General features: G+C 49.0%; 1 protein-coding gene and 3 long non-coding RNA genes across 16 annotated transcripts in view; all 4 read right to left on the bottom strand.

Moving 5' to 3' along the window:
* LOC139998749 (uncharacterized) overlaps positions 1 to 8,469 on the bottom strand; it is a 105,392-nt gene extending 96,923 nt beyond the window's left edge. Inside the window, exon 1 of the long non-coding RNA XR_011803621.1 lies at positions 7,728 to 8,469. This is a non-coding gene — a long non-coding RNA (uncharacterized lncRNA). The remainder of the gene's footprint in view (positions 1 to 7,727) is intronic.
* Positions 3,374 to 7,718, bottom strand: LOC119715064 (uncharacterized). Its single transcript, XR_005262287.2, has 7 exons — positions 7,222 to 7,718; positions 7,011 to 7,061; positions 6,804 to 6,880; positions 6,208 to 6,261; positions 5,998 to 6,107; positions 4,839 to 4,901; positions 3,374 to 4,682 (listed from the first exon to the last, which is right to left on the bottom strand). It is a non-coding gene; the product is annotated as an uncharacterized lncRNA (long non-coding RNA).
* A 1,866-nt stretch (positions 8,470 to 10,335) lies between the features above and the next one.
* LOC139998736 (uncharacterized) lies at positions 10,336 to 14,703 on the bottom strand. 2 transcript variants are annotated; one of them, XR_011803533.1, is made up of 6 exons: positions 13,997 to 14,703; positions 13,479 to 13,539; positions 12,999 to 13,052; positions 11,674 to 11,736; positions 11,062 to 11,294; positions 10,336 to 10,378 (listed from the first exon to the last, which is right to left on the bottom strand). It is a non-coding gene; the product is annotated as an uncharacterized lncRNA (long non-coding RNA). The 2 variants fall into 2 exon arrangements; XR_011803532.1 differs by lacking the exon at positions 10,336 to 10,378 and having other exon boundaries at positions 10,510 to 11,294.
* A 2,285-nt stretch (positions 14,704 to 16,988) lies between these two features.
* The window catches only part of UNKL (unk like zinc finger), a 51,985-nt gene continuing 49,152 nt past the window's right edge, over positions 16,989 to 19,821 (bottom strand). For all 12 annotated transcript variants that reach the window (XM_072023945.1, XM_072023937.1, XM_072023936.1 and 9 more), the window contains one exon: positions 16,989 to 19,512. In XM_072023945.1, the coding sequence (XP_071880046.1) occupies positions 19,461 to 19,512 (52 nt within the window). In that variant the 3' untranslated portion in view covers positions 16,989 to 19,460. The remainder of the gene's footprint in view (positions 19,513 to 19,821) is intronic.

Here is a 19,821-nt window from a genome sequence, read left to right as displayed (position 1 = left end):
ACCTACCGGTCCTGAGCAGCTCCCCACATCCTCCTGCCAACCACGCTCAGCACACACACTATTTGCCCATCAAGAAAATAAAAACTTAAAACATACACACACACACACACACACAAAAAAAAAAAAACAACTGAGCTCCGCAAATGCCAAAAAGACATGCACACACAGCAGCCCTGGCAGGGGTAATCACAGACATACCCTTTGCAAAGGAAAAAGGAGGCTCTGATACAACCCTGCTCAGGCTCTTGGTAATGCTGCATCTACACTGCCAAGCCATATGCAGCATGAAATGAGGCTGGTTTTAGTCCTCTGGAAAATTACACAAGTAGGTGTATACATCTAGAGATTAAAACATAGCTCAAAAACAGAAAAGTATCCCACCATCACAAAAAAAAGTGAGACAGCAACCTCTACTAAATATCCCTCTATTGAGTGAATTCCAAGCACTTAAAAATTCTAGAAATCTATAAACTCCAGCCTGCCTAGAGAACCCTGCAATTGACTGAAGGAAAAACAAAGCACTTACCCCAAGGAGCAGCCCAGGCAGAAGGAGCTCTCTAATGCCATGCCTGAGGTTCATATACCATTTGGCCCCGCCCAGCATTCAATCCAGACCACGTTGTAAAGGGGAGGGACAAAGCACAAGAAAGTAGGAACAGAACAGGAGCAGCAGCAGCTGGTTTTCATTATGTTTGCTTGTTTTTTAAATCTGCTTTACCTGAACAATATGCAGAGAGCAGACAAGAGAACTGGGGTGTTTCTAGAAGCAACAATCCCCATGCTTTTGCTGCAGCTTTTAATATTGAAAGGACAACACGACCAGGCCAGTAATTGGAACTTTTTCAAATGGAATTATGTCAAACAGGTTCATCATCGCTAGCAAAAACAGAGAACCAGCATTCACTAGCATGCCAGCACTGATACCCACCTTCTGCACAACGCTCACTACTACTGATGCAACATACAGTTGTGCAATACCTCTCTGTTCCCAGCTCCTTTACCTCAGCTGCTCACTACACTTACCTGAGAAATGTGCCCGGGCGGTGCTGCGCTAAAATGCGTGCGGGCATCGCCGCGCTAAAATGTGTCCGGGCGGCGCCTCCCTATTATTTGGCCGGGCGGCGCCGCGCTAAAATCTGTCCGGGCACATAAACCCCTAACCCTAACAGATCTAACCCTAACCCTAACCCTCTTACCCTAGCCCCCCAACCCCCTAACCCCCCAACCCTAGCCCCCGACCCCCCACCCCTAACCCCCTAACCCTAACGGATCTAACCCTAACCCCCCAACCCTAAGATATCTAACCCTAACCCTAATCCTCTAACCCTAACCCCCCAACCCCTAACCCCCCAAGAACCCAACCCCAACCCCCAAACCCCCTAACCCTAACCCCCCAACCCTAACCCCCGACCCCCCAACCATAACCCCCTAACCCTAACGGATCTAACCCTAACCCCCTAACCCTAACCCCCCAACCCCTTAACCCCCAACCCTAACCCCCGACCCCCCAACCCCAACCCCCCAAACCCAACCACCCAACCCTAACCCCCTAACTCTAACCCCCAACACCCCAACCCTAAACCCCCAACCCTAACCCCCGACCCCCCAACCCTAACAGATCTCACCCTAACCCTCTAACCCTAACCCCCCAACCCCTAATCCCCCAAGTACCCAACCCCAACCCCCAAACCCCCTAATCCTAACCCCTCAACCCCCTAACCCCCAACCCTAACCCCCTAACCCCCTAACCCTAACGGATCTAACCCTAACCCTCTAACCCTAAACCCCAACCCCCTAAACCCCCAACCCTAACCCCCCAACCCTAACGGATCTAACCCTAACCCTCTAACCGGAACCCCCAACCCTAACGGATCTAACCCTAATCCTCTAACCGTAACCCCCAACCCTAACCCCCCAACCCTAACCCCCGACCCCCCGACCCCCCAACCCTAACCCTATGGACCCCCCCTCAGGTGATCCCCGCAAATGTGTCCCCCCAGCAACGGAACCCGGCACACTTGGTTCCCCCCTCATTTTGGTTCCCCCCCCAGTGCGCCCCGCAAATGCGTCCCCACGGAAACAGCACCCCGCACACTTGGTTCCCCCATCATTTTGGTTCCCCCCAGTGAGCCCCGCAAATGCGTCCCCACGGAAACAGCACCCCGCACACTTGGTTCCCCCCTCATTTTGGTTCCCCCCGATGCGACTCGCAAATGTGTCCCCCCGGAAACAGCACCCGCACACTTGGTTCCCCCCTCATTTTGGTTCCCCCCCGGTGCGCCACGCAAATGTGTCCCCACGGAAAGAGCACCCCGCACACTTGGTTCCCCCCTCGTTTTGGTTCCCCCGGTGCGCCACGCAAATGTGTCCCCCCGGAAACAGCACCCCGCACACTTGGTTCCCCCCTCATTTTGGTTCCCCCCCCGGTGCGACTCGCAAATGTGTCCCCCCGGAAACAGCACCCGCACACTTGGTTCCCCCCTCATTTTGGTTCCCCCCCCCGGTGCGCCACGCAAATGCGTCCCCACAGAAACAGCACCCCGCACAAATGGTTCCCCCCTCATTTTGGTTCCCCCCCCGTGCGCCCCACAAATGTGTACCCCCGGAAACAGCACCCCGCACACTTGGTTCCCCCCTCGTTTTGGTTCCCCCCCCCCCGGTACACCACGCAAATGTGTCCCCCCGGAAACATCACCCCGCACACTTGGTTCCCCCCTCATTTTGGTTCCCCCCGGTGCGCCCTGCAAATGTTTCCCACCGGAAACTGAACCCCCACACTTGGTTCCCCCCTCGTTTTGGTTCCCCCCCCCCTCGTTGGGGTCCCCCCTAGCCCCATGGACCCCCCCCCCGTGCGCCCCGCAAATGTCGCTGAGCCGCGCTAAAATGGGTCCGGGCGGCGCCGCGCTAAAATGTGCCCGGGCCCATAACCCCCTAACCCTAACGGATCTAACCCTAACCCCCAACCCCCCAACCCTAACCCCCAACCCACCAACCCTAACCTCCAACCCCCCAACCCTAACCTCCTAACCCTAACGGATCTAACCCTATCCCTCTGACCCTAACCCTAACCCAACCCCCTAACCCCCCAACCCTAACGGATGTAACCCTAACCCTAACCCTCTAACCCTAACCCCCCAACCCTAACCCCCGACCCCCCAACCCTAACCCCCTAACCCTAACGGATGTAACCCTAACCCTCTAATCCTAACCCCCCAACCCACTAACCCCCCAACCCCAACCACCTAACCCCCTAACCCCCGACCCCCCAACCCTAACGGATCTAACCCCAACTCTAACCCTCTAACCCTAACCCCCCTAACCCCTGACCCCCCAACACCCCTTACCCCCAACCCCCACCCGGCATGCTCTGGGCACCAAACATGGCCTCCTGGAAGCCCGGTGCCGGAAAACTACACCTACCAGCATTCCCCAGGCAGCTGGCTTGACCCATCACAGGCCCAGTGTTCGAGAACTACATTTACCAGCACTCACTGGAACCCAAGCACTTACCGCCCTTTCAAAAAAGCCTCAAGCCCTAACACTAAAAAACTTTGAAACCCCTACAGGCCTAATCCAAACTGTTTACCACACTAAACCCCTGAAGTCCTATGCCTAAAAGCCCTTAGGACGCTCAAAACCCAAACCCAAAGCAATAGGATTCTCAAAGCCCTAAACAACAAAATTAGGACGCTTAAAGCCGTAACCCCAAAATTAAGATGCTCAAAACACAAAGCCAACCCAAAACACTAGGATGCTCAAAACCCTCACTCAAAACATCAGGACGCTCAAAACTCTAACCCAAAAATTAAGATGCTTAACACCCAAAGCCCTAACACAAAACATTAGGACGCTCAACACCGTGACCCAAAAAATTAGGACGCTCGAAACTCTAACCCCGGAGAACCTAACCTGAAAAAAAAAAAAAAAAAAGAAAAAAGCATCTTAACACACTAACCCTAAATAACTGACCAAAAATAAAACCCTAGGACCCTAACCCTAAAAAACATAGCAACACTCCATCCCAAAAAAAACTCTAAAACCCTAACACGCTAACCCTGAAACCCTTAAAACCCTGTTAAAACTCCAACTCAGTTATACACCAGTTACGTCCCTTAAAGGATATAGAGGAGCTCTCTCAGATACGGCAGTCCTACTTCTCATGAACGCAGCCGGAGGTTGGTCTCATTCTGGTGCTCATGGTGGTGGAAGCAGGGGCAACGGTGGTACTGCTGGAGATACCACAGCCACCTGTGGTGGTTTTACCGTGCTGGGCAGCTAAACCCCACAACCGCTCTCTCACTCCCCCTCCTTTAGATGAGGAGGGGAAGAAGTAAAGCAAAGAACAACTCACGGGTTGAGATAAGGAGCTGGGAAGAGAGAGGTATTGCAGCAGGTACACTGTGGCTGTGAGGTGCCTCAGAGTGTGCTTTTCCCTTTTCTCTGCAGGTGCTTTGTGCAGTCGTGGACAGGGAAGGGATATCTTCCTGTGATGGAGCTCTGAGGGAAGGTGAGTGTTGCCAGCCTGGTCATGCCTTTTTTTTTTACTGTATTTTGTGTAGTTAAGTAACTGCAGTGACAACTGCACCCCTAAAGTACCTTCTACATCTGCTCATCGCTCACCTTCCAAAAAGCAGCTCTGGTCGTCAAGTCCCATGTTGTACACTGTGTTTCAGCTTTAACAACTGAAAACAGACACAAGATGATCATTCAGCTGCCAGCATTAGCACCCATCCCTCCACAACAAAAGGGACACCATTTACGATATTATCGTTTCAAAACAGCAGCCCCCTTGCCTCAGCACCTCAGAAGTAGATCAGACCAGTCACCAAGTTGCCTACCGAGTGCTGAACAGTTCCAGAAGGAGCTCTTTCCTGTGACAGGTTCCTCCTAGGGTTTACCCTCTAATGGGGACAGGAAAGAAATAAAAATAAAAAAAAAAAAAAAAAAAGCAAAACCCCATATCTGTAAGCTTTCAAGATTCGACAGACCTCCTCAAGCACACCGTTCAAGCACTATGCAAACAGCTGCTAACAAGCAGATATACTCTCCCAAATCCACAGCGGCCAACCACCAGAGATGACTGTGCCAGCTGCCCTTCAGTACGTGCCCAGAGGCAGACCTGATGTCTTTGCCAAAACAGTCCAGACAATGTATTAGTACACCCATGCACTGCCACGTTAGCTGTCATCACTAACTGCCAGGCAGGACAGCTCCAGACCAAGCATGTACACGCACAGGCACGCCACAAACACTACAAACAAAACACACAACACAAGGCACAAGAAAAAGTGACCCCCAGAGGGAAGCCCTATGGCAACAGCAAGTCAGAACAGGTGCTCTGCACCAGACCCTACCAGAGACTCAAATGTCACGACACGCGACTGGAAGCAACTGCCAGAACTGGGATGATGGAGGCCTAAAAAGCCTGCCTTCAGGACAAGAGACCAGAAGGATGGGGACTGAAAACCCCCCAAGGCGACACTTAGGAAATCAATTCCCAAGCAAAGGCTCCTGATGCGACCCAGATGACTTCTGCAAGAGTGAGAATGGAAAGAGATGTGCATCATATTCGGTTTGAGATCATAAGACCTGAAACAGATCTGCACTTCAAGCAGCGACTGCAAGACACGAAGCGCCCGGATCAGAGTCATGATGACGAAACAAGCATTGAGGCCCTTCAGCACAGCTACCAAGTCGCCTGTCTAGTCAGTCCAGTCTAAAAAGCCAGGAGGATATCAAGACCCGAGAAGCACAGAACAGACACTGCAGAAGCAACACTACAGGACAGACGAACAGAAGGAAACTGTCCTGCCTGGCACACGCACGCACGCTACAAAATAATCCCACTGCTTCTATTAGGCTGGTGACCCAGCCACAAGCAGCCTGAACGTGACCCAGCCTGAAACACCCTCACAGTGGCACCAAGTCTATTCAGCCAGCACGCTCCATGCTGCTCTGGCTCCCAGCTCCCATTAGCCACCCCAGATATGCAATTACCAGGTGCCCCCCAACTTAGCTCTCAGGTTGCTGCATGGTAAAGTTTCTCTGCCTCAAGAAATGCACAGGCACTGATTGTCATCTTAGTCAATTGCCAGGCTCGTCATCAGCTGCAAAAACAGAGTAACAGCATTCACTAGCACGCCGGCCATGATGCCCACCTTCTCCACAATGCTGACTACTGCTGATGCAACATACGGTTCTGCTCACCTCTTCCTCTCCGAATCCAAGCTCCAACAGTGCAGCCAGTATCATCCACACCACCTGGGAAAACAAAGGGATTAAATGATCGTTGCATTCACAACAAGTCAGCCAATGGTGTTGTTTTTTTTTGGTTTTTTTTGTTTTTTGTGTGTGTGTGTGTGTGTGTGTTTCCTGTATTTATTTTTTAGTCTGCTTTAGCTCAACAGCATGCAGACTGCAGATAAGAAAACTGGGGTGTTTCTAGAAGCAATAATCCCCATGCTTTTGCTGCAGCTTTGAATATTAAAAGGACAACACGACCCAGCAAGTAACTGGAACTTTCTTAACTGGAATTAGCTCAAACTTTTATTCACATTGAAAGAAAAATCTAGGTGCAGAACAGATTATACACCAACAAAATTAATTCCATTTCGTCCCCAGAAAAAAATCACATACTCTCATCCCCTCCTGTACCTCAGCCGCCTGCCTACCCCACGTGGCACATGCTTCCATCTGTTCTCTTCACCCACTTATAGCACCTCTAAAAGGCAAACTGGAATTTTACTCTATTGGATGTAGGAAAATAACTGCAGTGACAATCGCGCCCCAAAAACAACAGTTACCTCTGCTCATCAAGCACCAGAGTCACTGCAGAGGCAGCTTGGGTCGAGAGGTCCTGCACTGCGCACTGCGTTTCAGCCTAAACAAAAGAAAAACACAGGCAGAAGATAAACATTCAGCTGCCAGCAGTAGCACCCATCCCTCAACAACATAAGCGACCCCAGCTTTACTTTTATCCTTTCAAAACAGCAGGCCACTTGCCTCTGTACCTGAAAATTAGGTCCAAGCTTGAAAGGAGCGGCCAACATCACCCACGCCACCTGGGAACACAAAAGGATACAATGACCACTGTGCTTGCAAGCACCCACCTGCCACACTGCTCCTCTATCCCAAACAGCCTCACCTCCAACCCTCACAGGAAAACACCTGAGCGTCTTCCCTTCGCTTCGGATAAGGCATGACCAGGCTGGCAACACTCACCTTCCCTCAGAGCTCCATCACAGGAAGATATCCCTTCCCTGTCCACGACTGCACAAAGCACCTGCAGAGAAAAGGGAAAAGCACACTCTGAGGCACCTCACAGCCACAGTGTACCTGCTGCAAGACCTCTCTCTTCCCAGCTCCGGTACTTCAGCTGCTCACCAGCTCTAACTCAGATTCTTCACTCACAGCACCACAGCAAAATCTGCCCAGGCCACACAACAGACACTACACAGGCTACATTGCCTAAGACACACAAGCTGGAACATTCCCACCCAACAATCAGTCGCATTGCATAGGAAGGCTGCCGTACTCTCCGAGAAACCAAACCTACCAGTCCTGAAGAGCTCCCCACCTCCTCCTGCCAACCACGCTCAGCAGACACACTATTTACTGCTCAGAAAAACAGAAAGTTAGAACATACACACACACAAAAAACAACTGAGCTCCACAATGCCAAAAAGACATGCACACACAGCAGCCCCGGCAGGGGTAATCAAACGCACCCTTTGCAGATGAAAGAGGTGACTCTGATACAACTCTGCTCAGTCTCTTGGTAATGCTGTATCTACGTTGTCAAGCCACAGGTACCATGCAATCAAGCTGGTTTTAGTCCTCTGGAGAATTACACAACTGGGTTTATACATCTAGAGATTAAAGTGCAACTCAAAAACAGAGGAGTATCCCACCATCCTAAGAAATAATAAGCCACAAACCTCTACTAAACATCCCTCTATCAAGTTAATTCGAAGCACTTAAAAATTCTAGAAATCTATAAACTCCAGCCTGCCTAGAGAACCCTGCAATTGACTGAAGGAAAAACCAAAGCACTTACCCCAAGGAGCAGCCCAGGCAGAAGGAGCTCTCTAATGCCATGCCTGGGGCTCATATACCATTTAGCCCCGCGCAGCACCCAAACCCAATCACCTGGAAAAGGGGAGGGGCAAAGCACAAGGAAGTAGAAAGAAAGCAGGAGCAGCAGCAGCAGCTGTTTTTTATTATTTTCTTTGTTTTTTGTGTGTGTGTGTTTTTTTTTTTTTTTTTAAGATCTGGTTTACTTGAAAAACATGCAGAGAGCAGACAGGTGACCTGGGGTGTTTCTAGAAGCAACAATCCCCATGCTTTTGCTGCAGTTTTTAACATTGAAAGGACAATACAAGCAGGCCAGTAACTGGAACTTTTTCAATTAGAATTAGCTCAACAGGTTCATCATCACTTGCAAAAACAGAGAACCAGCATTCACTAGCACGCCAGCCCTGACACCCACCATCTCCGCAACGCTGACTACTACTAATGCAAAACGCTACTGTGCAATACTTCTCTGTTACCAGCTCCTTTACCTCAGCTGCTCATTATACTTACCTAAGAAATGGGCCCGGGCGGCGCCGCGCCGAAATGGGCCCGGGCGGCGCCGCGCCGAAATGGGCCCGGGCGGCGCCGCGCCGAAATGGGCCCGGGCGGCGCCGCGCCGAAATGGGCCCGGGCGGCGCCGCGCCGAAATGGGCCCGGGCGGCGCCGCGCCGAAATGGGCCCGGGCGGCGCCGCGCCGAAATGGGCCCGGGCGGCGCCGCGCCGAAATGGGCCCGGGCGGCGCCGCGCCGAAATGGGCCCGGGCGGCGCCGCGCCGAAATGGGCCCGGGCGGCGCCGCGCCGAAATGGGCCCGGGCGGCGCCGCGCCGAAATGGGCCCGGGCGGCGCCGCGCCGAAATGGGCCCGGGCGGCGCCGCGCCGAAATGGGCCCGGGCGGCGCCGCGCCGAAATGGGCCCGGGCGGCGCCGCGCCGAAATGGGCCCGGGCGGCGCCGCGCCGAAATGGGCCCGGGCGGCGCCGCGCCGAAATGGGCCCGGGCGGCGCCGCGCCGAAATGGGCCCGGGCGGCGCCGCGCCGAAATGGGCCCGGGCGGCGCCGCGCCGAAATGGGCCCGGGCGGCGCCGCGCCGAAATGGGCCCGGGCGGCGCCGCGCCGAAATGGGCCCGGGCGGCGCCGCGCCGAAATGGGCCCGGGCGGCGCCGCGCCGAAATGGGCCCGGGCGGCGCCGCGCCGAAATGGGCCCGGGCGGCGCCGCGCCGAAATGGGCCCGGGCGGCGCCGCGCCGAAATGGGCCCGGGCGGCGCCGCGCCGAAATGGGCCCGGGCGGCGCCGCGCCGAAATGGGCCCGGGCGGCGCCGCGCCGAAATGGGCCCGGGCGGCGCCGCGCCGAAATGGGCCCGGGCGGCGCCGCGCCGAAATGGGCCCGGGCGGCGCCGCGCCGAAATGGGCCCGGGCGGCGCCGCGCCGAAATGGGCCCGGGCGGCGCCGCGCCGAAATGGGCCCGGGCGGCGCCGCGCCGAAATGGGCCCGGGCGGCGCCGCGCCGAAATGGGCCCGGGCGGCGCCGCGCCGAAATGGGCCCGGGCGGCGCCGCGCCGAAATGGGCCCGGGCGGCGCCGCGCCGAAATGGGCCCGGGCGGCGCCGCGCCGAAATGGGCCCGGGCGGCGCCGCGCCGAAATGGGCCCCTCATAAACGTACTTCTAATACGTAAATTCAAGGACATAAAGCCTAGAAGACTGCAAGGTCTAAACACTCAGACAGACAACACACAGGCAAAAGCTCCAGAAATATAACAAACTGTCCCTAAGCTTGAAACAGACTACCCCTTACATGGCCACTGCTGCCATTTTCAGACACATGCTCACACAGGGAGCTTCCATGATACACTTCTCCTAAACCCTGCTCCATCTCTTTAACAGCAAGGTTTTGACTTTGATAAGATTTGACATACAGGCAAAGAATCACAGAAAGCCCCGTAATTCTGCAAAAATCAGAAGGGACCCAGAACCTCAAAGCAAACACACAAAGTAACATCACCATACTATCCGTAAAACTGCCATAACAACTACTCACTTGAGGAAGAGCTGCGTGCAATACAGGCACCTACCACTAGATTCCTTTACTATGACAGATCCTGCCAGTTTTCACCTCAAAAAGATAGAAGTACCAGTTTCTACTTCAAAATGCATCAGTCCATAGACTCTGACCCACCTAATGAACCCTCCAAACAACTGAAGGAAAAACAAAGCACTTACCAAAAAGTGCAGCCCAGGCAGAAGGAGCTCTCCCATGGCATACGTGTAACTCAGTTACCATTACCTCCCACATGGAACCTGAAGCCAACCACCTGGGAAAGTGCAGGGGGAAAGCACAAAAAAAAAAAAAAGCAGAAAAGAGGAGGAGCAGCAGCTGTGGTTTATTTACTTATTTATAAGGCTTAGCTCAACAGCAAGCAGAGTGCAGACAGAAGAACTAGGGTGTTTCTAGAAACAGAAATCCCCATGATTTTGCTGCAGCTTTTAATATTAAATGGACAATACAACCAAGTAAGCAACTTATTTCTTTTTCCATCTGGAATTAGCTCAAACATTTATTTACATAGAAAGAAAAATTTGGAGCAGAACAGATTACACGCCAAAGAAGAATTCAATTCCGTTCCACTCACAGGAAAAATCACTTACTTCAGTAGGCTATCTGAGAACCAAATGGCTATGCTGATGGGTCAAAACACACTATGGGACACTGTGGCCAGGCCCTCCGCTGCACCCACTTAAAACCCATCCCTACACTCACCGAGGTGCAACCCCAATACAAAAAAAACAGACACAGCATTTCAGCTTCAACAGCTTTGGGAACTGCTGGAAAGCATGCTTCATCCTCAGCGAGGCGTGCTCAGGTTACACAGGACAGGGCTTCAGGCACCACTTTGCTTACCAAAGAAGACCGCCATCAGCACCTGCTTTGTTCCAATTCTCAAGAACTAACATCACAGCCCACATTGCCTGTGACCAGAAGAGAAAGCAGCCATACCCTTTTCAAGCCATCCCTGCACGTGTTGTTCCTTGATCATCTGCAGCCTCTTCTCAAATCCTCAACCGCTTCTGTGGAGAGCCTGCCATGGCACCTGCAAAGCAAGATGGATACCCTTCACAGTCACCTCATGCTACTTGGCTGTTCTGCTCCAATCCAGCTCACAACCAGCCCGCCCTTCTCGTGCTGCTCTTCAGAGTGCAGCTTGGCCCCACTCAGCCTGTGCAAGACACCTGTGAAACAAAAAGAAAAGCATAGGCTGAAGCAGCATCCAAAGCCACAGCACAGCTACGACAGTTACTCTCACCTGCTCCCTTACCTCGGCCCCCTCACCTGCCCTCGAGGCAGACACTTCCATCTACTCTCTTAGGCCAGCTACAACACCTCCGAAATATAAACAGGATTTTTACTGTATTTTGTGTAGTTAAGTAACTGCAGTGACAACTGCACCCCTAAAGTACCTGCTACATCTGTTCATTGCTCAGCTGCCAGCATTAGCACCCATCCCTCCACAACAAAAGGGACCCCATTTACAACATTATCATTTCAAAACAGCAGCCCCCTTGCCTCAGCACCTCAGAAGTAGATCAAGCCAGTCACCGAGTTGCCTACCGAGTGCTGAACAGTTCCAGAAGGAGCTCTTTCCTGTGACAGGTTCCTCCTAGGGTTTACACTCTAATGGGGACAGGAAAGAAATAAAAATAAACATTTCAAAACCCCACATCTGTAAGCTTTCAAGATTCAACAGACCTCCTCAAGCACACCGTTCAAGCACTATGCACACAGCTGCTCACAAGCAGATATACTCTCCCAAATCCACATCTGTCAACCACCAGAGATGACTGTGCCAGCTGCCCTTCAGTACGTGCCCAGAGGCAGACCTGATGTCTTCGCCAACACAGTCCCATTATGTATTAGTACACCCATGCACTGCCACATTAATCACTAACCGCCAGGCAGGACAGCTCCAGACCAAACACGTACACACATAGGCACGCCACAAACACTGCAAACAAAATACACAACACAAGGCGCAAGAAAAAGTGACCCCCAAACGGAAAGCCCTACAGCAACAGCAAGTCAGAACAGGTGCTCTGCACCAGACCCTACGAGAGACTCGAATGTCACGACACGCGACTGGAAGCAACTGCCAGAACTGGGATGATGAAGGCCTAAAAAGCCTGCCTTCAAGACAAGAGACCAGAGTAATGTGGAGTGGAAACCCCCTAAGACAACTCCCAGGAAATCAATTCCCAAGCAAGAGCTCCTGATGCGGCCCAGATGACTTCTGCAAGAGTGAGGATGGAAACAGATGTGATCTCAAACCGAATATGATTCACAAGACCTGAAACAGATCTGCAGTTCAAGCAGCGACTGCAAGACAAGAAGTGCTCGGATCAGAATCAAGATGACCAAACAAGCACTGAGGCCCTTCAGCACAGCTACCAAGTCGCCTGCCTGGTCAGTCCAGCCTAAAAAGCCAGGAGGATATCAAGACCCGAGAAGCATAGAACAGACCCTGCAGAAACAACACTACAAGACAGACAAACTGAAGGAAACTGTCCGGCCTGCCACACGCACTCACACTACAAAATAATCCCGCTGCTTCTATTAGGCTGGTGACCCAGCCTGAACCACCCTCACAGTGGCACCAAGTCTATTCAGCCAGCAGGCACCATGCTGCTCTGGCTCCCAGCTCCCATTAGCCACCCCAGATATGCAAATACCAGGCGCCCCCCAAGTTAGCTCTCAGGTTGCTGCATGGTAAAGTCCCTCCGCCTCAAGAAATACACAGGCACCGATTGACATCTTAGTCAACTGCCAGGCTCATCATCAGCTGCAAAAACAGAGTATCAGCATTCACTAACACGCCAGCCATGATGCCCACCTGCTCCACAATGCTGAATAGTACTCATGCAACATACAGTTCTGCTCACCTCTTCCTCTCCGAATCCAAGCTCCAACAGTGCAGCCAATATCATCCACACCACCTGGGAAAACAAAGGGATTAAATGATCGTTGCATTCACAACAAATAACCCAAAGGTGGTTTTTTGTTGTTGTTGTTTGTGTGTGTGTGTGTGTTTCTTGTTTTATTGTTTGGGTTTTTTTTGTTGTTTGTTTTGTTTTTTTCAAATCTGCTTTAGCTCAACAGCATGCAGACTGCAGACAAGAGAACTGGGGTGTTTCTAGAAGGAACAATCCCCATGCTTTTGCTGCAGCTTTGAATGTTAAAAGGACAATAAGGCCCAGCAAGTAACTGGAAATTGCTTAACTGGAAATAGCTCAAACATTTTTTTTTTTTTTTACATAGAAAGAAAGGTCTAGGAGCAGAACAGATTATACGCCAAAACAATCAAACACCAAACAATCTTCCCTTCGCTTTGGATAAGGGATGACCAGGCTGACAACACAAACCTTCCCTCAGAGCTTCGTGACATGAGGATTTCCCTTCCCTGTCCACGACTGCACAAAGCACCTGCAAAGACAAGAGAAAAGCACACTCTGAGGCACCTCACAGCCACAGCGTACCTCCTGCAATACCTCTCTTCGCAGCTCCGGTACTTCAGCTGCTCACCAGCTCTAACTGAGATTCTTCACTCACAGCTCCACTGCAAACTCTGCCTGGGCCACACAACACACACTACACAAGCTACATTGCTTAAGACACACAAGCTGGAACATTCCCGCCCAACAATCAGTTGCATTGCACAGGAAGGATGCAGCATATTCCTAGAAACCAAACCTACCAGTCCTGAGCAGCTCCCCACCTCCTGCTGCCAACCACGCTCAGCACACACGCTATTTGCCCCTCAAAAAAAAAAAAAAACAGAAACTTTGAACATACACACACAAAAAAAAAAAAAACTGAGCTCCATAAATGCCAAAAAGACATGCACATAGAGCAGCCCAGGAAGGGGTAGTCACAGACTTACGCAGATGAAAGAGGTGACTCTGATACAACCCTGCTCAGTCTCTTGGTAATGCTGCATCTACACTGCCAAGCCACATGTAGCATGCAGTCAAGCTGGTTTTAGTCCTCTGGAGAGTTACAGAAGTGGGTTTATACATCTAGAGATTAAAATATAGCTCAAAAACAGAAGAGTATCCCACCATCACAAAAAAACAGTGAGCCAGCAGCCCCTACTAAACATCCCTCTACTAAGTGAATTCCAAGCACTTAAAATCCAGAAATCCACAGGCTCCAGCCTGCCTAGAGAACCCTGCAACTGACTGAAGGAAAAGCAAAGCACTTATCCCAAAGAGCAGCCCAAGCAGAATGAGCTCTCTGATGGCATGCCTGGGGCTCATATAGCATTCAGCCCCGCCCAGCACCCAAACCCAATCACCTGGGAAAGGGGAGGGGCAAAGCACAAGAAAGTAGGAAGAGAGCAAAAGAAGCAGCCGTGTTTTTTTTTCCTTTGTTTTTTAAAATCTGTTTTATCTCAAAAAAATTCAGAGAGCAGACAAGAGACCTGTGGTGTTTCTAGAAGCAAAACTCCCCTTTTGCTTTTGCTGCAGCTTTTAATGTTCAACTGATCATGTCACCAGGCAAGTTACTGAAACTTCTTCAACTGGAATTAGTTTAAACACGCTCACCGTCGTCTGCAAACACTGAGAACCAGCATTCACTAGCCCTAACCCTAACCCTAACCCCAACCCTCACCGTAAACTCTAACCCTAGCCCCAGCCCTAGTCCCTAACCCCAACCCTAGTTCCTGAGAACTTCATTTCCAGTCACGCTATGGGCGCTCAACATGGCCTCCCGGAAGTTCGGAGTCCCAGAACTACATTTCCCGGAATGCTCCGGGCACCAAACATGGCTTCCCGGAAGTTCGGAGTCCGAGAACTACATTTCCCGGAATGCTCCGGGCACTCAACATGGCCTCCCGGAAGTTCGGAGTCCCAGAACTACATTTCCCGGAATGCTCCGGGCACCCAACATGGCCTCCCGGAAGTTCGGAGTCCCAGAACTACATTTCCCGGTATGCTCTGGGCACGCAACATGGCCTACCGGAAGCCTGGTGCCGGAAAACTACACCTACCAGAATTCCCTGGGCAGCCAGCACGGCCAATCAGAGGCCGAGTTTTCGACAACTATGTTTAACAGCCCTCACTGTAGCCCTAGCCCTTATACAAAAAAGCCTCAATCCCTAACCCTAAAAATCCTCGAAACCTCGACACACCTAACCCTAACTATTTACCACACTAAACCCCTGAAGACCTATGCCTAAAACCCCTAACCCAATAAATTAAGACGCTCAATTCCCAAACCACAAAATTAAGACGCTCAAATCCCAAACCCAAAAAACTAGGACGCTCAAATCCCAAACCCCCTTCCGAAAAAGAAAATAAGAAAAAAAAATCAAACAAAACAAAAACAACAAAAGGGGTAGACCTGGTGGCATCTGCCCTGTAACCCTGCAAAAATTACGAGGGACCTAGAACAACAAAGCAAACACACAAAATAACATTGACATCCTATCCATAAATGTGCTATAAGAATTAATCACCTCCAAAGATCTTCATGCAATAAATGCACATACTACTAGATTGGTTCTCTCTAAAAGATCGTACAAGACTCTGACCCACCAAAAGAACCCTGCATGTAGCTAACAGAAGAATAAACAAAGCACTGACCCCAAAGCAGCCCAGGCAGAAGGAGCTCTCTGATAGCATGCCTGGGGCTCCTATAACATTTGACCCCGCCCAGCACCCAAACCCAATCACCTGGGAAAGAGGAGGGGGCAAACCACAAGAAAGAGAGCAGGAGCAGCAGCAGCTGTGTTCTTTTATTTTTTTATTATTTTTTTTCCCCTATCCCTAGTTTACAGCATGCGGAGTGCAGACAAAAGAACTGTGGTGTTCTCTAGAAGCAAAATTTACCATATTTTCACCTCAGCTTTGAACGCAGAAAGGACAATACAACAAAGAAAGTAAATGAAATATTTTCAACGGGAATTAGCTCAAACCTTTCATTTACATATGAAGAAAAATCAAGGATCGTAGGAAATTACACATCAAAAAAAAGAGACGTAATAAGCAACGCGCATGCGCGGCCGCCGGCCGCCTGCAGTACCCCTTTCCTACCTGCAGATGGCGGCAGAGTGCGTCCGCGGGCGCCACCGCGCATGCGCGCCCCCCGGCCGCCTGCAGTACTCGTTTCCCACCAGGAGGTGGCGGCAGAGGGCGCCCGCGGGCGCCATCGCGCATGCGCGCCCCGTATCCGCCTGAAGTACCGCTTTCCAACCAGCAGGTGGCGGCAGAGGGCGCCCGCGTGCTCCACCGCGCATGTGCGCCCCCCGGCCACCTGCAGTACTCTATTTCCGCCTGCAGGTGGCGGCAGAGAGCGCCCGCGAGCGCCACCGCACATGCGCGCCCCCCAGCCGCCTGCAGTACTTGTTTTCCACCAGGAGGTGGCGGCAGTGGCCGTCCGCTGGCGCCACCGCGCACGCGCGGCCCCCTGTCTCCTGCAGTACTTTTTCCGCCAGCAGGTGGCGGAAGAGAGCGCCCGCAGGCGTCACCGCGCTTATGCGCCCCCCGGCCGCCTGCAGTACCCTTTTTCTCACCAGAAGGTGGCGGCAGAGGGCGCCCACGGGCGCCACCGCGCATGCGCGTCGCCCGGCCGCCTGCAGTACTCATTTTCCACCAGGAGGTGGCGGCACAGGGCCCCCGCGGGCGCCACCGCGTATGTGCGGCCGCCGGCCGCCTGCTGTACTCGTTTTCCACCAGAAGGAGGCGGCAGAGGGCGCCCGCGGGCGCTTTGAGCAACCTGGTCTAGAGGAAGGTACCTCTGCCCTTCACAGAGGGATTGAAATTAGATGATCTTTAAGGTCCCTTTAAATCCAAACCATTCTATGATTAGATTGCAGAGAAAAACAGATTAGTAAATTTTTGATTCTCTGTAAGCACAGTATAGCTCAGAAATAAAGATCAAAATTTTATTTCCATGTTGGTAATAAAAATAATTCCATGATTTCTGTAAACCATTGCATAAATGCCATCATGTAGAAAAGTTTAACAAGTGTTAAGAATTTTGAACAGTTCACTACAAGTGAATGGGTATGCATTATAAATAATATGTTTTGTATTAAGAACAATTCACAAAATCGTTTCTTTCTGTACACTCTAAACATTAACAGCTTTCATAAATTAATATGAGTAAAAATACCTTTTTTATTTAAGGTCGGATGATGACCACAGTTAACACATGTATAGTGTGACAGTAATAATATGATTATCTGTATTTGATACTAGAATATTCTGAATGGCAATATGTAAGAAAACAAGTATGTCTGTAATAATCAGCTATTCAAAGAAAACTAGTAATAAGCTTGTAACATGCAGCTTGGGATCTACCTGTGATTAGCATACTTTCGGTTAAATTACAGCTCTTAACTGTAAAAACCCTGAGAAATCCCAGTTTTAATCTATTATTCCCCAGGCTATAATAATTGTGACAGCATAACGGCATCCACAATAAAATAATATTCTTACATAAATTAACACAAAATTTTGTTAAAAAACAAAATGAATCTTGAAAATTTACTTAGTTTGCTTTAAGATATTTTGGAAATGCAACAAATTACTGTATTGTAGTGTCACTAAAATATAATGTATTTTCTAGATAGTATATATAGCACAAGGACAAATACTTATAAGGCTCAGGGTTCCCTTTTTACTTCGAAATAGTCCTCTCTAGTCAAGTGCATGTATCTTACTATCCTCCATTTTAAAGTACTAGTGTAAAAGTACACATTTATTTGTCTTGGCAGTTGACTTGCTTTTTACTAATATACATAAAACTTTGCTTATAACTTCTCATATGAAGAATTTTATGAAGAACATTTATAGCACTTTCCTTTTGAGTGCTATGTACGGTTCAAGCAATCACGTAAGGTTTGTCTGTAGTTACAGCAAGCTGCCCAGCCTGACAAATTCACATATAGGTACATTTCTTCCATCTGATTTTTTTTTTCCTTCTTCACTAAATGATTTGTCAATAGTTTGTGTCCATAAATCAGCACAACAAAAGCTTGCAGGGGAACATACGCAAAATTTTCAATACTGATATTACTATGGGACACACAACATTATTTTCAAGATTCATCATTATAAAACGCAAAGCATACAACTGTTTAAAAAGCAACAAACTCAACATATTCATTTATTTCCTCTAAAAAAAAAGCAACACAAACTACAAATGTCAATGTGATGATTCATGCTGCAAATATTGTTTAAATTTCTTTTTGGTTGGCATCACAAGATGAGGAAAATCACCTATTAGTACCAAAAAAAATGTAAAAAGAGAGAGACCAAAAATAGCTATAGGATCACAGGCAATTGCACACTAATTCACACAAAGAACAATAACCTTTGACAAGAAGCAAGAAAACATACTTCCATATCTCTTAGGAAACAAATGTCACATTGCAGCATATCAGCAGCACAATGTGGGCTGAACTGGTTTCCTCTGAAATATCACAGCAGAATTTCTGACCAAACTCTTTCTAGACATGTTTGTGAGTACAACAGTTGCAGAAAAGTATTCCACATTGTGGATAAATATAGTACACCAGTATCCAAAACAACATCTTGTTTCACATTATTCCTTGATTTGCTTATTGTTTAAAAAATCTCATGTGACTAACTCTGCTTTAGTCCAAAATTCTATTACAGATCAAAAACGAATATTTGTCATAGACTGCAGAGATGCAAAAAGACAGCCAAACTTGATGATCAAAGTTCCTTTTTTTGGAAAAAAAAAAAAAAAAGTCAAAAACTGGTTAAACCTTTAAAACAGAACAGCATTTTATTTTAGGACATGATTAGGGCACAAAAGCACGTTTGAAAATACCAATATAGTCTAATTTTATACTCTTCTCAATACAAATATTTTTGAGTAACTGTGTGAAAGTCAGCAAAATCACATTTTAAATCCCAAATTTGATGTTTATTTAAAATGGACTACTATGATCTTCAAATAAAATTTTAAAATAGGAATAAGTAGACTTATATTTAATATTTTATCCTTCTTCTCCCTTCCTGAAAAGTCTGTAACGTTCTTGCAGGCTGGCATGTCTTAGGAAAGCAGCAATGAGTCTGTACATTTAGGTATCACAGAAATATGTAATGATTATTTTTTTGCTAACTGAAGCCTTCATACAAAGACTACAAAACCCAGTGAGGATACAATAATTTAAGTACTTTTGGCTTGGGTCCTATATTTAATACTGACAGAATTCAAAAAGCTTTATCTGTTTCAACAACAATAATTTTAGTATACATCTTGTTGTTTTATGTTTGTTTGTTTCAGCATGATTTAACTTTAAATAGATAAACTCTTTACTGCCTATGAACTCAATTCCTATTCTGAATACAATAATACGGAGATACAAATCATGTAACACAGTAGTAGGTCATTTCAATGTAAGCTGTACTAGTGTCACACCTGTATTAAACAAAAGAAAGAATAACACAGGCAATTATTCCTTGTAAGAAAAGTAGATAGTAGTAACATACAGTAATTGACTAACTTCTCCTCCTGAAATGAATGTTCCAAACAACCAAGATGAAGTAAGTTTGTTACCACCCTTTTAAAAGAATCGCTATGTCAAGAGTGCCACTGCCTGATTACATACTTAGGTAATTTTGTAGTTCCTTTCAAATGTGTTACCTCATTGTTGAAAAAGTGTATTTTTAAATATTTATAAAAGCAAGAGACATATTCTAATTATCATCAAATTGTATGATAAAAAAT

This window comes from Anas platyrhynchos, chromosome 15 (assembly GCF_047663525.1).
Source record: "Anas platyrhynchos isolate ZD024472 breed Pekin duck chromosome 15, IASCAAS_PekinDuck_T2T, whole genome shotgun sequence".
NCBI classification, from domain to species: Eukaryota; Metazoa; Chordata; class Aves; order Anseriformes; family Anatidae; genus Anas; species Anas platyrhynchos.
This window is presented reverse-complemented; position numbering and strand designations above follow the sequence as displayed.